This window comes from Carlito syrichta, unplaced genomic scaffold, assembly GCF_000164805.1.
Source record: "Carlito syrichta isolate Samal-C Ts95f unplaced genomic scaffold, Tarsius_syrichta-2.0.1 Scaffold305544, whole genome shotgun sequence".
NCBI classification, from domain to species: domain Eukaryota; kingdom Metazoa; phylum Chordata; class Mammalia; order Primates; family Tarsiidae; genus Carlito; species Carlito syrichta.
In genome coordinates, this window is record NW_007249640.1 from 117,761 (window position 1) to 134,916 (window position 17,156).

General features: G+C 46.6%; 1 protein-coding gene across 6 annotated transcripts in view; it reads left to right on the forward strand.

The window, feature by feature from the left end:
- Positions 1 to 17,156, forward strand: part of IFT52 (intraflagellar transport 52) — a 49,007-nt gene that overhangs the window by 24,713 nt on the left and 7,138 nt on the right. For all 6 annotated transcript variants that reach the window (XM_008061717.1, XM_008061720.1, XM_008061719.1 and 3 more), the window contains 4 exons: positions 923 to 991; positions 4,067 to 4,221; positions 12,901 to 12,988; positions 13,994 to 14,102. In XM_008061717.1, coding sequence (XP_008059908.1) covers positions 923 to 991; positions 4,067 to 4,221; positions 12,901 to 12,988; positions 13,994 to 14,102 — 421 coding nt within the window. The remainder of the gene's footprint in view (positions 1 to 922; positions 992 to 4,066; positions 4,222 to 12,900; positions 12,989 to 13,993; positions 14,103 to 17,156) is intronic.

Below are 17,156 nucleotides of genomic sequence, written 5' to 3' on the forward strand. Positions count from 1 at the left end.
AATCCTTCTGCCTCAGCCTTCCAAGTAACTGGAACTACAGGCGTGCACTATCACACCCGGCTGATTTTTTTATTTTTTGTAGAGATGACATCTTGCCAAGTTGCCCAGGCTGGTCTTGAACCAACCCTGGGCTCAGGCAATTCTCTCGCCTCAGCCTATCAAATTTCTGGGATTACGGTCTTGAGCCACCACACCCAGCCTGCCTTATAATTGTTAAGATGGGAGATTGATTAAGATCTATGGAATCCAAATGAAGATTCAGTGTCTCTAGACACATTTTGGGAGAGCTCTATAGTCTACTATTTTACAGTTTCACCTTTTTTTTTTTTTTTGAGTAGGAGTCTCACTCTGTCGCCCATGCTCATGGCCACCGCAGCTTCGACCTACTGGGCGCAGGCGATCCTTCCGACTCAGCCTTCCAAGTAGCTAGAACTATAGGCATATGCCACCACGTCCGGCTAATTTTTCTTGATTTATTGTAGAGATGAGGGTCTTGCCAAGTTTCCCAGGCTGGTCTCAAACCATGGACTCAGGCAATCCTCTCACCTCAGCCTCCCAAAGTGCTGGGATTTTATAGGCGTGAGCCACCACACCTGGCTACAGTTTTACTTATAAGTTTAGACTGTCATCACAGTAAACAGGGATTACTTTGAGATTGTTAACAAGTTTTAATACATTTTAGCTTATAGATAGATTTTGGAGTGCCCTAAGATAAATTATAACTTTCTGATAATAAAAGTTGCTTTAGGGTGAAGAAAATCTTTACATTTTCATATGATTGCACCAGAGAAGGCTAGGTACCCTTTTCCAATCATCAGTGTAGTCTTTTTCCCTTTATCATTTTTCTTGATTTAATTCTAGTCCTGACCTTTACCTTTCTCAAATAATTAACTGTCTAATTTTGATTTTTTTTTAAATTCAGGATGTGGTTTTCCAGTGGCTCACATCAGGAGACATCCACCTAAACCAGATTGATGCTGAGGACCCAGAGGTAGGAGGTTGTGAATCATTAAAAAAAACTTTTAAATGAAAAATACCGAAAAATAGGTTCAACTTCTCAGTATCATGCCTAACAATTCAAAAGGAATACATGCTTTTCTTACCTAAGACAGATAGAAGGAAGGTATGCTTTAGGGGGAGGGGAGATGAAGTTCATGTTGTAAAAATAAGACAATAAATAAAATATATAATTAATCATAGAATTATTGGGATGGGAGGCTGTATGTTATATAAAATTGGAATTTAAAATATCCTCTCCAGCCAGGTGTGGTGGCACATGCCTGTAGTTTTAGCTACCTGGAAGGCTGGGCAGAGGGATCACCGGAACCCAGCAGGTTGAAGCTGCGGTGGCCGTGAACATGCCACTGCACTCCAGTCTGGGTGACAGAATGAGACTCCCACTAAAAAAATATATATATATTCTCTCTGGCCTGAACTTTCAAAATGAGTATCTGCAGCGAAATACTTCTTTCAGAAATATAAGCGATATACAAATAAGTTTTTCATGAAAAAACAAAGATCATGAAAATTTAAGTAGTAAACTTATAATTTTGTTGCATTTAGAAATAACAGTTCCAAGCTGGACTCTGTGGCTCAGCCTGTAATCCCGCGCCTTGGGAGGCTGAGGTGAGTGGATTGCCTGAGCCGCGGGTTCGAGACCCGCCTGGGCAACTTGGCAAGACCTCATCTCTACAATAAATAAAAAATCAGCCGGGCGTGGTAGCGCGTGCCTGTAATTCCGGCTACTCGGAAGGCTGAGGCAGAAGGATCGCCAGAGCCCAGCAGGTCGAAGCTGCAGTGGCCGAGAGCAGCTACTGCACTCCAGTATGGGCGACAGAGTGAGACTCCAACTCAAAAAAAAAAAGAAAGAAATAACAGTTCCAAAGGCATTATGAAAATATTTATCAAAAAGGGAGAGTGGTAAAACCAGCACTGGAATAGGAACCAGTAACCTCCATTCTAGGTCTGGCGATACCACTGGCCCTTGGACCATAAGCACGTTATTTCTGACTTTTCATCCTAGTTTTCTCATTTTTGAAGTGAGGATGCTAATACCTGTGTTCTCTGTCTCACAGGATGATTGTGAGACCTACATTTTAGTTTTTTTGTTTTTTTTTAGTTTTTTGTTTTTATTCTGTTGCCCAGGCTGGAGTGCAGTAGCATTCTCATGGCCACCATAGCCTCAAAGTGCTGGGCTCAGGTGTTCCTTCTGCCCGAGCCTTCCAAGTAGCTGGAGCTATAGGTATATACCACCAAGCCTGGCTTAGTTTTTTTTTGTTTTTTTTATTTTTTTGAGCTGGAGTCTCACTCCGTCGCCCAGACTGAAAGTGCACTCACCGCTCCCGGCCACCGCAACCTCGACCTGCTGGGCTCCAGCAATCCTTCCACCTCAGCCTTCCAAGTAGCTGGAACTAAAGGCGCGCACTACCACATCCAGCTAATTTTTTGATTTATTGTAGAGATGAGGTCTCGCCAAGTTCCTCAGGTGGGTCTCGAACCTGCAAACTCAGGCATTTCACTCACCTCGGCCTCCCAAGGCACGGGATTACAGGCTGAGCCACCGAGCCCAGCCTAGTATTTTATTTACTGTAGAGATGAGGTCTCGCCAAGTTGTCCAGGCTGGTTTTGAGCCAGCAGTTTCAGGCAATCTAGTTACCTCAGCCTCCCAAAGTGCTGGGATTATAAGCGTGAGCCACCACCACGCTAGCCCATTCTTGTTTTCTAGCTGAGGAAACCGAAGTAAATTATTTAGGGTCTATGCTTAGATTAATACCAGGCCAAGCCATTATTAACACCAGGTCATGCTGATTCTGGAGCCTACACCTTTTCTTTTTTTTCTTTTTTTTTCTTTTTTCTTTTTTTTTTTTGAGTTGGAGTCTCACTCTGTCACCCAGACTGGAGTGCAGTGGCCGCTCCCAGCCACTGCAGTCTCCACCTGCTGGGCTCTGGCGATCCTTCTGCCTCAGCCTTCCAAGTAGCTGGAACTACAGGCGCGCGCTACCATGCCCGGCTGATTTTTGGTTTATTGTAGAGATGAGGTCTCGCCAAGTTGCCCAGGCGGGTCTCGAACCTGCGGGCTCAGGCAATCCACTCACCTCAGCCTCCCAAAGGCGCGGGATTACAGACTGAGCCACCGAGCCCAGCTTCTTTTTTTTTTTTTTTTTTTTTTTTTTTGAGTCAAGAGTCTCTCTCTGTCGCCCAAGCTGGTGTGTAGTGACATGCTCATGGCCACCACAGCCTTTTGCTGGGTTCAGGCAATTCTTCTGCATCATCCTCCAAGTAACTAGAACCACAGGTACCTACCACCACGCCTGGCTTATTTTTTTTATTTATGTTAAGATGAAGTCTCGTCAGGTTACCCAGGCTGGTCTCGAAGCCCTGGGTTCAGGGAATCCTCTCGCCTCTGCCTCACAGTGCTGGGATCAGGTGTAAGCTACCATAACCAGCTAGAGCCTACACCTTTTCTACTACTCTTGTTCACTGCTAGCCACACATGATACTGGACTAGTTCAGAAGGGAAGCATCAATAAAAAGCCATTGGAAGCTGGGCACACCTGTAATTCCAGCACTTTTGGAGGCAAAGGCGAGAGGATTGCCAGAGCTCTGGGGTGGAGGCAAGAGGTTGCCTGAGCTCTGGGGTTCCAGACCAGCCTGGGCAACTTGGTGAGACCTCATCTCTGCAATAAATCAAAAAATTAGATTGACATGGTTGCGCTCGCCTGTGGCTCCAGCTACTTTAAAGGCTGAGGTGGAAGGATTGCCTGAGCTCAGCAGGTTGAAGCTGCGGTGACCGTGAGCATGCCACTGCACTCCAGCCTGGGTAACAGAATTCAGCCATGTGTGCTCTGGTGTAATTGAAGAGTTGGATTCACACTGGTTGGAGTTTATTCAAGTGAGTTTTGCGCCTCTTGCCACATAAAGTACCTATAGGCTTAGTGATCGTAAATGGTGAAATCTCTTGTCAAGAGAATGTAAATGTTGCAGATTTAGACCTGAGGCAGTGGAGACTTGACAGAATAAATGCTTGCTCCTGCTTTGCTGAAAGGAACCCTCTTGTGGCTTTCAGATTGCTGACTACATGATGCTGCCTGACACAGCCACCCTGTCAGAGCGGTTTCGAGCATGTCTCCAGGAGGGTGATGAGCACACGAGGGACTTTACCACCCTCTTTGGCCTGTCCATTTACCAACTGGATACCACCTCCCTCCCCAAGGTCATCAAGTCAGTACCTGTGTTTCTCTGAGTTGCACGGCACTCCATTCTGAGTGTTTGGTTTGAAAACATGAGCCTGGGAATGTGAGTTAGGATCTTGGCAAACGTGGCATGCAAAACATGTTATTAGATTTGTGATAAGGTCAACAAAGAAATTGGAGTGGGGATGTGGGGCTGATGCAGAAGAACTGCCAGCAGCTGTTAGCCCCAGTATGCTCCAGGCTCTGGACCAGGCATTTAGGATGATCAGTTTGTTTTGATTTGCCTGGGATTTTCCTGGTTTTAGCACAGAGTCTCAAGTCCCAAGAATCCCCTCAGTAATCCAGATGGCTGATCACTTCCATTTCTCCATGGGGATCTGGGAATGATAATGCTGTTAGCTGGCACTAAAAATCCAGGGAGAGTGGCAGCAGACAGTGGACAGTCTTGCTGTTGTCCTGCCCATTGTACCCTTCACAATGTATCTTTCCTGTCTTTATTTAAAAAAAAAAAGAAGCTGGACTCGGTGGCTCAGCCTGTAATCCTGCACCTTGGGAGGCTGAGGTGAGTGGATTGCCTGAGCCCGCGGGTTCGAGACCCGCTTGGGCAACTTGGCGAGAACTCATCTCTACAATAAATCAAAAATGAGCCAGGCGTGCTAGTGCACGCCTGTAGTTCCAACTACTTGAAAGGCAGAGGCGGAAGGATCATTGGAGCCCAGCAGCTCGAGGCTGTGGTGGCAGAGTGAGACTCCAAGTCCAAAAAAAAAAAAGAATCCAGAGAGAGTATGGCTGGGCGCCGTGGCTCAAGCTTGTAATCCCAGCACTTTGGGAGGCTAAGGCGAAAAGGATTGCCTGAGCGCAGGGTTTCAAGACCAGCCTGGGCAACTTGGTGAGACCTCTTCTCTACAGTAAATCACAAAATAAGCTGGGCATGGTGGTAAGGACATGTAGTACCAGCTACTTGGAAAACTGAGGCACGGCTGGGCGCGCTGGCTCAAGCCTGTAATCTCAGTACTTTGGCATGCCAAGATTGGTAGATTGCCTGAGCCCACAGGTTTGAGACCAGCCTGGGTCACATGGCATGACCTCGTCTCTACAGTACATCAAAAAATTAACCGGGTGTGGTAGTGCGCGCCTGTAGTTCCAGCTACTTGGAAGGCTGAGGCGGAAGGATCACCGGAGCCCAGCAGGTCAAGGGTGCGGTGGCCCGGAGCGGCCACTGCACTCCAATCTGGGCAACAGAGTGAGACTCCAACTCAAAAAAAAAATTAACTGGGCATGGAGGCGTGTGCCTGTGGTTCTAGCAATTTGGAAGGCTGAGGTGGAAGGATCGCCTGAGCCCAGCGGGTTGAGGCTGCGATGGCCATGAGAGTGCCACTGCACTCCGGCCTGGGGGATAGAGTGAGACTTTAACTCAAAAAACAAAAAGAAAACTGAGTCAGAAGGATCGCCTGAACCCAGGTCAAGGCTGCGGTGGACTATGAGCGTGCTACTGCACTGCACTCCAGCCTAGGCAACAGAGTGAGACTCCAACTCAAAAAAAAAAAAAAAAAACAGCCAGGTATGGTAGCTCAAGCCTATAATCCCAACACTTTGGGAGGCCGAGGTGAGAGGATTGCCTGAACCCACGGGTTCGAGACCAGCCTGGGCAACTCAACAAGACCTCGTCTCTATAATAAATTAAAAAATTATCCAGGCATGGTACTGCACACCTATAATTTTAGCTATTTAGAAGGCTGAGTTGCAAGAATCACCAGAGCCCAGCAGGTCAAGACTGTTGTGGCTGTGAGCATGCCACTGCACTCCAGCCTGGGCGACAGAGTGAAACTCCAACTCATAAATAAATATCTGAGTTGGGAAAGACTGGTAGTAGATTTTGCAGGAAGAGCAGAAGTTCAGTTTGTGTCATATTGAGTTGAGATGTCTATTAAGTATCCAGATGATATTGAGTAGCAATTATGTATGTTAGCCTGATTGGTCAGAGAGTATCTGGGCTACAGATTTAAATTTGGGAATCTGGGGGCAAGTTGGTATTTTATTTATTTACTTATTTATTTTTTATTTTTTTGAATTGTATTGTCACTTTTGCCCAGACTGGAGTGCAGTAGCACACTCCTGGCCACCACAGCCTCAACCTGCTGGGCTCCACTGATACTTCTGCTTTAACCTTCCAAGTAGCTGGAACTATAGGCATGCGCTACCACGCCCAGCTAATTTTTGATTTATTGTAGAGACAAGGTCTCGCTAAGTTTCCCGGGCGGGTCTCGAACCCACGGGATCAGGCAATCCACTCACCACAGTCTCCCAGAGTGCTGGGATTACAGACTGAGCCATATCTGTATTTTAAATCTAAAGCACACATTGCTGGGCATGGTGGCTCATGCCTGTAATCCCAGCACTTCAGGAGGCGGAGGTGAGAGAGTTGCCTGAGCCTGGGCAACTTGGTGAGACTTCATCTCTTAAAAAAAAAATGGAAAAAAATAAGCACATTTTCTTTTTTTTTTTTGAGTTGGGGTCTCACTCTGTCACCCAGACTGGAGTGCAGTGGCCGCTCCCGGCCACCACAGCCTCAACCTACTGGGCTCCGGCGATCCTTCTGCCTCAGCCTTCCGAGTAGCCGGAATTACAGCCATGCGCTACCACGCCCGGCTGATTTTTGATTTATTGTAAAGATGAGGTCTCGTCAAGTTGCCCAGGCGGGTCTCGAACCTGCAGGCTCAGGCAATCTACTCACCTCAGCCTCCCAAAGGCGTGGGATTACAGGCTGAGCCACAGAACCCGGCTAGCACATTTTCATATCTATAAAATTGAAATGAATCTTAGCAATGAATGATGTGTCAGTTTAATTGGCAGCATTTTTTCCTTGTCAGCAGACCTTATATAATGATGCATCTTACCTTTGGTGGATTCTCAAGATTTCATGAAAGATGGTAGATAGTTTTTAAAGTTATGTACCTGGATGAGCTCACTGAGGGTATAAGTGTTAACAAAGAAGAAAAAAGGTTTAGCTACTGAGCCCTGGAGCATCCCAGAGTTGAGAAGTTTAGAAGTTAGCAAGAAATAGAAAAACTAAAAAAAAGAGATGGAAAAAGAGCAGCTAGTGTGACAGGAGAAAAACCAAGTGCGTGGTATCCTGAGAACTAGGTGAAAAAAATATAGCTAGGTGAAGAAAGTATATCTAGGTGAAAAGTGACCAAATGTGTCAGATGCTGCTGATGAGTCACACAAAATGAGGGCTGAAGATTTATCATTGGATTTAGCAACATGGAGGACATTGGTCTTGACAGAGTATTTTTGGTGACGTGGTGGGAGTGAAAGTTTGTTTGGAGTTGATTTTTGGGGGTTTTTTTTGGGTTTTTTTTTTTTGAGTTGGAGTCTCACTCCATCGCCCAGGCTCCTGGCCACCACAGCCTCAACCTGCTAGGCTCCGGCGATCCTTCCGCCTCAGCCTTCCAAGGAGCTGGAACTACAGGTGCGCGCTACCGCGCCCAGCTAATTTTTTGGTTTATTGTAGAGATGAGGTCTTGCCAAGTTGCCCGGGCGGGTCTCAAACCCTCAGGCTCAGGCAATCTACCTACCTCAACCTCTGAAAGCGCTGGGATTACAGGCTGAGCTCAGCTTGGAGTTGATTTAGTAGAATGTGACAATTGGTGATAGCAGATATAGACAGCTTTTTTTGAGGTATTTTGCTACTGAGAGAGACAGAGCAAGGATGGGGATCTTAATTAGTTGGAGGAAGTAAGGTAAAAAAATATTTTTTTAGCTGGGCAGTGGCTCAAGCCTGTAATCCCAGCACTTTGGGAGGCATAGGCAAGAGGATTGCCTGAGCTCAGGGGTTTAAGACCAGCTTGAGAAACATGGTGAGACCATATCTCTACAATAAATCAAAAGATTAGTCAGGCATAGTGGCACATGCCTGTGGTTCCAGCTACATGGAAGGCTGAGGCAGAAGGATCAGTTGAGCCCAGTGGGTTGAGGCTGCGGTGACCGTGAGTATGCCATTACACTCCAACCTCGACGACAGAGTAAGACTCCCACTCCAAAAAAAAAAGATATTTTTTTAGATGGAATAAGTCACAGGATGTTTTTATACTGGTAGGAATGTTTCAGTAAAGACAAAAAGGAATAATGTAGGAGAGAGTAAGGAGAAAGACAGGAGCACGGCTCATTTGTCCAGCAACAGATGGGACAGATGGATGCAAATACTGGTGGTTAGGAAAAGGTGTTGATTGAAGGTCATGAGGTTCTTAGGGCTTTACTCTTTCTGATAATGTAGGAAGCAAAATCAACAGCTGAAAATTGCAAAGGAGATACTGGAGATCTGGGAGTAGGAGAGGGAGTGGGCAAGATTGCTGTAGAAGGATTGCCTGGCAGCATCAAAGGCCCTCTGCTGAGTGGCTGAGAGTGTGAAGTTCCACAAAGCAGCATAGTTGAGTGGTTTTCTCCAACCTTGTTTAGGTGTTTGGCTGTAGGCAGTAAACCAGACATGGATTTAACCAAGTGGAATAAAGGGGAGGGGGCAAAGTAGATACCTAGGGATTATGTAATTCCATGTGTTATTACAAATAGTAACTGCTATCGTGATTGTGTTTTTTTGTTGTTGTTTTTTGAGTTGGAGTCTCACTCTGTCACTCAGACTGGAGTACAGTGGCATACTCACGGCCACTGTAGCCTCAGACTGCTGGGCTCAGGTGATCCTTCTGCCTCAGCCTTCCAAGTAGCTGGAACTACAGGCATGCGCCGCCACGCCTGGCTTATTTTCTTGATTTATTGTAGAGATGAGGTCTTGCCAAGTTGCCCAGGCTGGTCTCGAACCCGTGAGCTCAGGCAGTCCCCTCACCTCAGCCTCCCAAAGTGCTGGGATTAGAGGTGTGAGCCACCATGCCTGGGCTTTAGTAACATCTTTTGAAAGCAGTGTCTCTCTTCTGAGTAAAAATTCAATTAAGCTTTAAATATTTGTGTCAACTATAGGGTGTTGCTCTGAAGTCACTTCATTTGTCCATCTGGTATTTATTGATACCTGTTTGTATGAGGCAGAGACAGTTTGATATCCCTGCCCTCCTAGTTCATGTTTTATGGGTTGGGAGTTGAAACATGGGGTGGTGAAATGCAGTGCCAGGGTGTTCTGGAATATACAGCGCCCCATCTCACAGATTTGTGTTTAGCTTTGGCATTTATTCTTCCCCTTGGTTTTAAGATTAGTTTCTCCAGCCTCCTAACCCCACCCCATCAAGCATGTTTTGGCTACTAGTAGGAGAACAACTTGGGCAGTGTTGAGCTGAGTGGAGAAAGGGAAGACTTCATGGAGCCAAGCGTTTTCTTTAACACAGTCAGCTCTCTCTAGGAACAGAAAACAGAAATAAAATCACGACTGGGATAGCTGAGACCAGAACTCAACAGCAGGACTCTATACAGATGGTGGGAACTTTAGCTGAAAACTTCCGCTAAGCCGGGCTCGGTGGCTCAGCCTGTAATCCCGCGCCTTTGGGAGGCTGAGGTGAGTGGATTGCCTGAGCCCGCGGGTTCAAGACCCGACTGGGCAGCGAGACCTCATCTCTACAATAAATCAAAAAAAAAAATCAGCCAGGTGTGGTAGCGCATGCCTGTAATTCCGGCTACTGGGAAGGCTGAGGCGGAAGGATCGCCGGAGCCCAGCAGGTCAAGGCTGCGGTGACCGGAAGCGGCCACTGTACTCCAGTCTGGGTGACAGAGTGAGACTCCAACTCAAAAAAAAAAAAACAAAAAACTTCCCCTAATAATAACTTTCACTTTCTGGGTAGAATTAATTAGGGTTCTGGTTGGCAGGAATTGGCTAGGTCTGAATTATGAGCTTGCCTTTGTCCCATCCTAATCATTTGACCTTAGGAAGCTACTTAAAGTTACTGTACCTCAGTTTCCTCTACTATAAAAGATTATGCTCACTTTCCAGGGTGGCTTTGAATATTAAATAAATTTAAGTACCTAGCAAAGGGACAGGCATAATATGTAGCATGTAGCGGATGGTCAGTAAAAGTTATTTCTCTTCCTTCTGTGGGGATCTGCTGCTCATTGCTAAAAAATTCTCCCCAGGCACCTGGGAATAGTAGAGGAGGTGACAGCATTAAGCTCACCTAATCATGTGTCAGTAGTCACAACAAATCTTTCTGAAATCACTTGTACAGAGAAACTGCCATGAACTTTGTCCACCCATTGGCATTTGCTTTTCTTTTTTTTTTTTTTGAGTTGGAGTCTCTCTCTGTCACCCAGACTGGAGTGGAGTGGCCGCTCCTGGCCACTGCAGCCTCGACCTGCTGGGCTCCGGCGATCCTTCCGCTTCAGCCTTCCAAGTAGTTGGAACTACAGACATGCGCTACCACGCCCAGCTAATTTTTGATTTTATTGTAGAGATGAGGTCTCATCAAGTTGCCCAGGCGGGTCTCGAACCCGCAGACTCAGGCAATCCACTCACCTCAGCCTCCCAAAGTGCTGATATTACAGGCTGAGCCACCGAGCCCGGCTGGCATTTGCTTTTCAAGCCTAAGTTTGAAAGACCACAGATACACATAAAATTTAAAGTGGATAGGTATACTTAATTCACCTCTTCCCCAGAGGAGTTCAGCCATCTTATAAAATGATCTGCAGGCCGGGCTCGGTGGCTCAGCCTGTAATCCCACGTTTTGGGAGGCCGAGATGAGTGAATTGCCTGAGCCCGCAGATTCGTGACGCACCTGGACAACTTGGTGAGACCTCATCTCTACAATAAATCAAAAAAATCAGCCGGACGTGGTAGCACGTGCCTGTAATTCCGGCTACTTGGAAGGCTGAGGCAGAAGGATCACCAGAGCCCAGCAGGTCAAGGCTGCGGTGACCGGGAGCGGCCGCTACACTCCAGCCTGGGCGATGGAGTGAGACTCCAACTCAAAAAATAAAAATAAATAAATAAATAAAAATAAAATGATCTGCAATGCAGCCAGACGCAATAGCTCATGTCTATAATCCCAGCACTTTGGGAGGCAGAGGCAAGAGGATTGCCTGAGCCCAGGGGCTCAAGACCAGCCTGGGCAACTTGGCAAGACCTCATCTCTACAATAAATCAAAAAATTAGCTGGTGTAGTGGTGCACGCCTATAGTCTCAGCTACTTGGAAGGCTAAGGTGAAAGGATTGCCTGAACCCAGCAGGTCAAGGCTGCAGTGGCCATGAGCGTGCCACTGCACTCCAGCCTGGGCAACAGAGTGAGACTCCAACTCCCTCCAAAAATTATGTGCAATGCGAAAGAATAACATGAATGTTTGCGAGAATTAAGGCAAAGGGGAAGCCACAGTAGAAAACTAAAGCAGGGGCAAGAAGAGCACTTAATTGTAAGCTTGTTCCCACCGCTCTCCCTCTGCTGTAGCTACTCTGGCTGCCTACTATTCTGTGAAAATGCTGCACACCTTGCTCTCCCTGATCTTGCCTCAGGACATTTTTAAAGATAACTGCATGACTTGTTCCCTCCCTTACTCCACACTCCTCTGACAAGCCACTCTCCTGGCTCCTTCCTTGTCTCTATCCCTCCCTCTCGATTGGTTTTTCTTCTTAATTCTTATCAATTCCTGGCATCTTACTGGCGTAAAGTATGTGTCTCTCCTTCCCTATGGTGTAAATTCCATGAGGGCCTGCCTTGGTCTCTTTTTTCTACTGTTGCTGTACTCCTGGGTGTGTAAACCTGCCTGATACATAGTAGCTATTCAGTGATGGTACAGATATGTTCACTTGCCAGAAATAGACCTTAGATCTGACTTCAATCTTTTGATGGTGAAAAAGAATAAGAAAAACACAATGGGCCGGGCTCAGTGACTCATCCTATAATCCCAGCACTTTGGAAGGCTGAGGCGAGTGGATTGCCAGAGCCTGTAGGTTCAAGACCAGCCCGGGTAACTTGGCGAGATCTCATCTCTACAATAAAGTTTAAAAATTAGCTGGGCGTGATAGATAGCATGTGCCTGTAGTTATGGGCTACTTGGAAGGCTGAGGTGGAAGGTCGCCAAAGCCCAGCAGGTGAAGGCTGGGGTGGCCATGAGTGTGCCACTGCACTCTAGCCTGGGCGACAGAGTGAGACACCAACTCAAAAAAAAAAAAGAAAAGAAAACAGTGAGTTACAAGAGTCACAGTGTCAGGTGAAAACAAAAAGCCTCTTTAGAAGAAACCTGATATGAAACTTGAAAAAAACTTTTCCTTTCGGTTCTCAATGAATAATACTGTATGTACGATAGAGAAGATTCTGGAAAGGATCATCACATTAGGTATAACAACATAGTTTGTCATTTTTTTTTTTTTTTGAGTTGGAGTCTCACTCTGTCGCCCAGACTGGAGTGCAGTGGCCGCTCCCGGCCACCGCAGACTCGACCTGCTGGGCTCCGGCGATCCTTCCGCCTCAGCCTTCCAAGTAGCCGGAATTACAGGCACGCGCTACCACGCCCGGCTGGTTTTTTGATTTATTGTAGAGATTACGTCTCACTGCCCAGGCAGGTCTCGAACCCGCGGACTCAGGCAATCCACTCACCTCAGCCTCCCAAAAGCACGGGATTACAGGCTGAGCCACCAAGCCCGGCTAGTTTGTCTATTTTTAAAAAATAGTACTGAGCTTCTGTATTTCATGGAGAACACCACAATGTGGTCAGTTAGACATGCATTGCTGTGGTGACTCATCTTGATCCTGCCTTTTTTTTTGTTTTATTGTGAACACAGGGCTCATGAGCAGCTAAACGTGAAACATGAACCACTCCAGCTTATCCAGCCTCAGTTTGAGACGCCGCTGCCAGCCCTTCAGCCTGCGGTGAGTAGATATGCTTCGGGTCCCTGCTGCATAGCCCTACTGTCTGCTCTTACCTCACCAGCTAGGCCCTCACTGTGGACCCTTCCATGTGCCATTTGTGGTGCTTCTCACAGAATGAATGGCAGTGTTCTGCCTGTAAGCATGCTCGGACACCACACCTGATAGTATTCTGTGTTGACTTGCATGTGGTGTGGTTCCCGATGGGGAATCAAGAGTGTGGACTAGTCGGGCTCGGTGGCACAGCCTGTAATCCCGTGCCTTGGGAGGCTGAGGTGAGTGAGTGGATTGCCTGAGCCCACGGATTTGAGACCCACCTGGGCAACTTGGCGAGACCTCATCTCTACAATAAATCAAAAAAAGACTAGCCAGGCGTGGTTGCGCGCGCCTGTAGTTCCAGCTACTTGGAAGGCTGAGGCAGAAGGATCGCCAGAGCCCAGCAGGTCGAGGCTGCTCATGACCTGCTGAGTGCACTCCAGTCTGGGTGACAGAGTGAGACTCCAACACAAAAAAAAAAAAAAAAAATTTTTTTTAATTAGCTGAGCATGATGGCATATACCTGTAGTCCCAGCTACTTGGGAGACTGAGGTAGGAGGATAGCTTAAACCCAGGAATTTGAGACTGCAATGAGCTATGATTGTGCCACTGAACTCTAGTCTGGGTGTCAGAGTGAGACCCTGCCTCAAAAGAAAAAAAAAAGAAAGAAACAAATTGTACAATCAGTATTCAACACAAACCTAAGCCCTAAGCTTTGTGTCATTGTGCTGAGTTTGCTGGCACTGGCAAGGCAGCCTGGTCATTCTAGTGGTACAGTTAGTGCTGGTTGTACTTGGTTGCTTACAGTGGACTTAGTAGTATTGCTTGATATGGGTCTGATGATTAGAGAAGGTGATGGGAGTTTAGGTAATTCATTCCAGGGGAAGGGCTGAATTGACTTATTTCCTTTGTGTCTCATCACTGTTAAGACTTTGTATAAATTCTTTCATGGAAGACTTTATTTCCTTTTAGGTTTTCCCTCCTAGTTTCAGGGAATTACCACCCCCTCCTCTGGAGCTGTTTGATTTAGATGAGACATTCTCCTCTGAGAAGGCACGGCTTGCTCAGATTACCAATAAATGTAAGTATAGCTAACTTTTACATTTTGTTTTAAGAGTTGTATTTAATCATGAACTTCTGAGATTTGCTATGAAGGAAAGCTTAGAGATTGTTTACAGTGAACAAAATATGAACAGGAGTATAAAGTTATAGTTTTTGCCTGTTTCATGAAAATGATGTTGGTTGCTTTACTCAGGCCATTTAGCTCAATGAGTTAGAACATGATGCTGGCCAGGCTCGGTGGCTCCACCTGTAATCCCAGCACTTTGGGAGGCTGAGGTGAGTGGATTACCTGAGCCCGCAGGTTCAAGACCCACCTGGGCAACTTGGTGAGACCTCATCTCTACAATAAATCAAAAAAAATCAGCCGGGCGTGGTAGCGCACGCCTGTAATTCCGGCCACTTGGAAGGCTGAGGCTGAAGGATCGCCGGAGCCCAGCAGGTCGAAGCTGCGGTGGCCAGGTGCAGCCACTGCCCTCCAGTCTGGGTGACAGAGTGAAACTCCAACTCAAAAAAAAAAAAGAACATAGTGCTAAGCAGAAAGCCAAAGATCTCAGCTTTGATCCTTGTATGTCCTTAATTCTGAACTATTAGGTGACCATAGGAGAATTCCTGACCCTGGCTGCCACCTAGTAAATCTAAATCAGTGATCATAGGTGCAGTTAAATAAGGAAATTGAATTTGGGCCAAAAGAACAATAGAGACTTCAAATTGGATAGGGGCCTAGAGAAAGCCAAGTGTAATACCCTATCATATAGATGAGGAAATAAGGCCCCAGGCCACAGAGCTCCATAGTGAGTGACCCTCCTGATTCTTTGTCCTGTGCTCCTCCTAACCCTCCTAACATGAACTGTTTCCAGCACAGCAAATACTCTTGCACATATATGCTCAGAGGCATAAAATTAACCATCCACTTTGGAGCAGTGACCCACTTCTGGGAATCTTTTCTGAGGAGACAAATGAAGGTACACAGATTGAGTTCTACAATATGTATTTAAAAATACAATAGGCCAGTCTCAGTGGCTCAGCCTATAATCCCAGCACTTTGGGAGACCGAGGAGAGTGGATTGCCTGATCCCGCAGGTTCAAGACCTGCCAGGGCAACTTGGCAAGACCTCATCTCTACAATAAATCAAAAAAGTTAGCCAGGTGTGGTAGCACGCGCCTGTAGTTCCGGCTACTTGGAAGACTGAGGCAGAAGGCTCTCCTGAGCTCAGCAGATGGAGGCTACGGTGGCCATGAGCATGCCATTGCACTCCAGCCTGGGAACAGAGTTGAGACTCCAACTCAGGAAAAAAAAAATTCTGGGAGTAGCTTTAATATCCATTAACAGGGGCATGTATGGTAAATTGTGTCACATTCATTCAATAGGGTGATATGTAGTCATTATGAAAGAGGGTTACAAAGGGTGGGAAGTGATACAGACAGAATTTAAGAGAGAATCCTAAATGAAGAAAGCAAGATCTAAAACTGCATGCACAGTAGGAGACCATCTATGTGAACAACATCTGTATGTACCCAAATACCAGAAAGGAGTAAGCAAAAGTGGAAATAGTTCAGTGTAAACAAAACACCTTTACACATCTCTCTTTTATGACAGGCATGTGGTAGGTGCTCGGCAATCTAAAGTTAGCAAGGCATAGTGGTTAGTCCAGAGAGAATAATAGACCTGTGACATACCATGCTTGGACCCATCATTTCTGTTTCTAGCAGTTCGTCCTATGTCAATCCTAGTAAAAATGCAAAACATTGCTGGGCGTGGTGACTCACACCTGTAACCCCAGCAATTTGAGAGGCAGAGACAAGAGGTTTGCCTGAGCTCAGGAGTTCAAGACCAGCCTGAGCAAGATGGCAAGATCTTGTCTCTACAATAAATCATAAAATTTGCTGGGCATGGTAGTGCATGCCTGTAGTTCTAGCTACTCAGAAGACTGAGGCAGAAGGATCTCCTGAGCCCAGCAGATCAAAGCTGAGGTGGCCACTACACTGCAGCCTGGGCAACAGAGTGAGACTCTGACTCAAAAAAGGAGAGAAAGAAAAAGCAAAACAAAAAATATATAGCTATGTAGATATGAATATAGCATTTGAAAAACTGGAGACCAGGCATTGTGGCTCACTACTTATAATCCACACACTTTGGGAGGTCAAAGTGAGAGGATTGCCTGAGCTCACAGGTTCAAGACCAGCCTGGACAACTTGGTGAGACCTCATCTCTACAATAAATCAAAAAATTAGCCAGGCATGGTGGCGCATGCCTGTAGTTTCAGCTACTTGGAAGACTGAGGCTGAAGGGTCACCTGAGCCCAGCAGGTCGAGGCTGCAGTGGCTGTGAGTATCCCACTGCACTCCAGCCTGGGCAACAGGATGAGAACTACAATTGAAAAAAAGAAAAAAGAAAAACTGGAAACAGCCTAATGAAAACATTTTAGGCCGGGCTCAGTGGCTCAGCCTTTAATCCCGCGCCTTTGGGAGGCTGAGGTGAGTGGATTGCCTGAGCCCGCGGGTTCGAGACCCACCTGGGCAACTTGGCGAGACCTCATCTCTACAATAAATCAAAATGAGCTGGGCGTGGTAGCGCGTACCTGTAATTCCAGCTACTTGGAAAGCTGAAGCGGAAGGATCGCCAGAGCCTAGCAGGTCGAGGCTGTGGTGGCCGGGAGCGGCCACTGCACTCCAGTCTGGGTGACAGAATGAGACTGCAACTCAAAAAAAAAAAGAAAGAAAGAAAACATTCTAGGCTGGGCTCAGTGGCTCAGCCTGTAATCCCAGCACTTTGGGAGGCTGAGGTGAGTGAATTGCCTGAACTTGCGGGTTCGAGACCCACCTGGGCAACTTGGCGAGACCTCATCTCTACAATAAATAAAAAATGAGCTGGGCATGGTAGCGTGCGCCTTCATATATCTGCTTAAAGAAAAATATAGAGCATAAACTTTGACATGTAATGTCTATCATACATTGTTGAATTTTTTTTTTTTTTTGAGTTGGGGTCTCACTCTGTCACCCAGATTGGAGTGCAGTGGCCACTGCCGGCCACCACAGCCTCGACCTGCTGGGCTCTGGTGATCCTTCCGCCTCA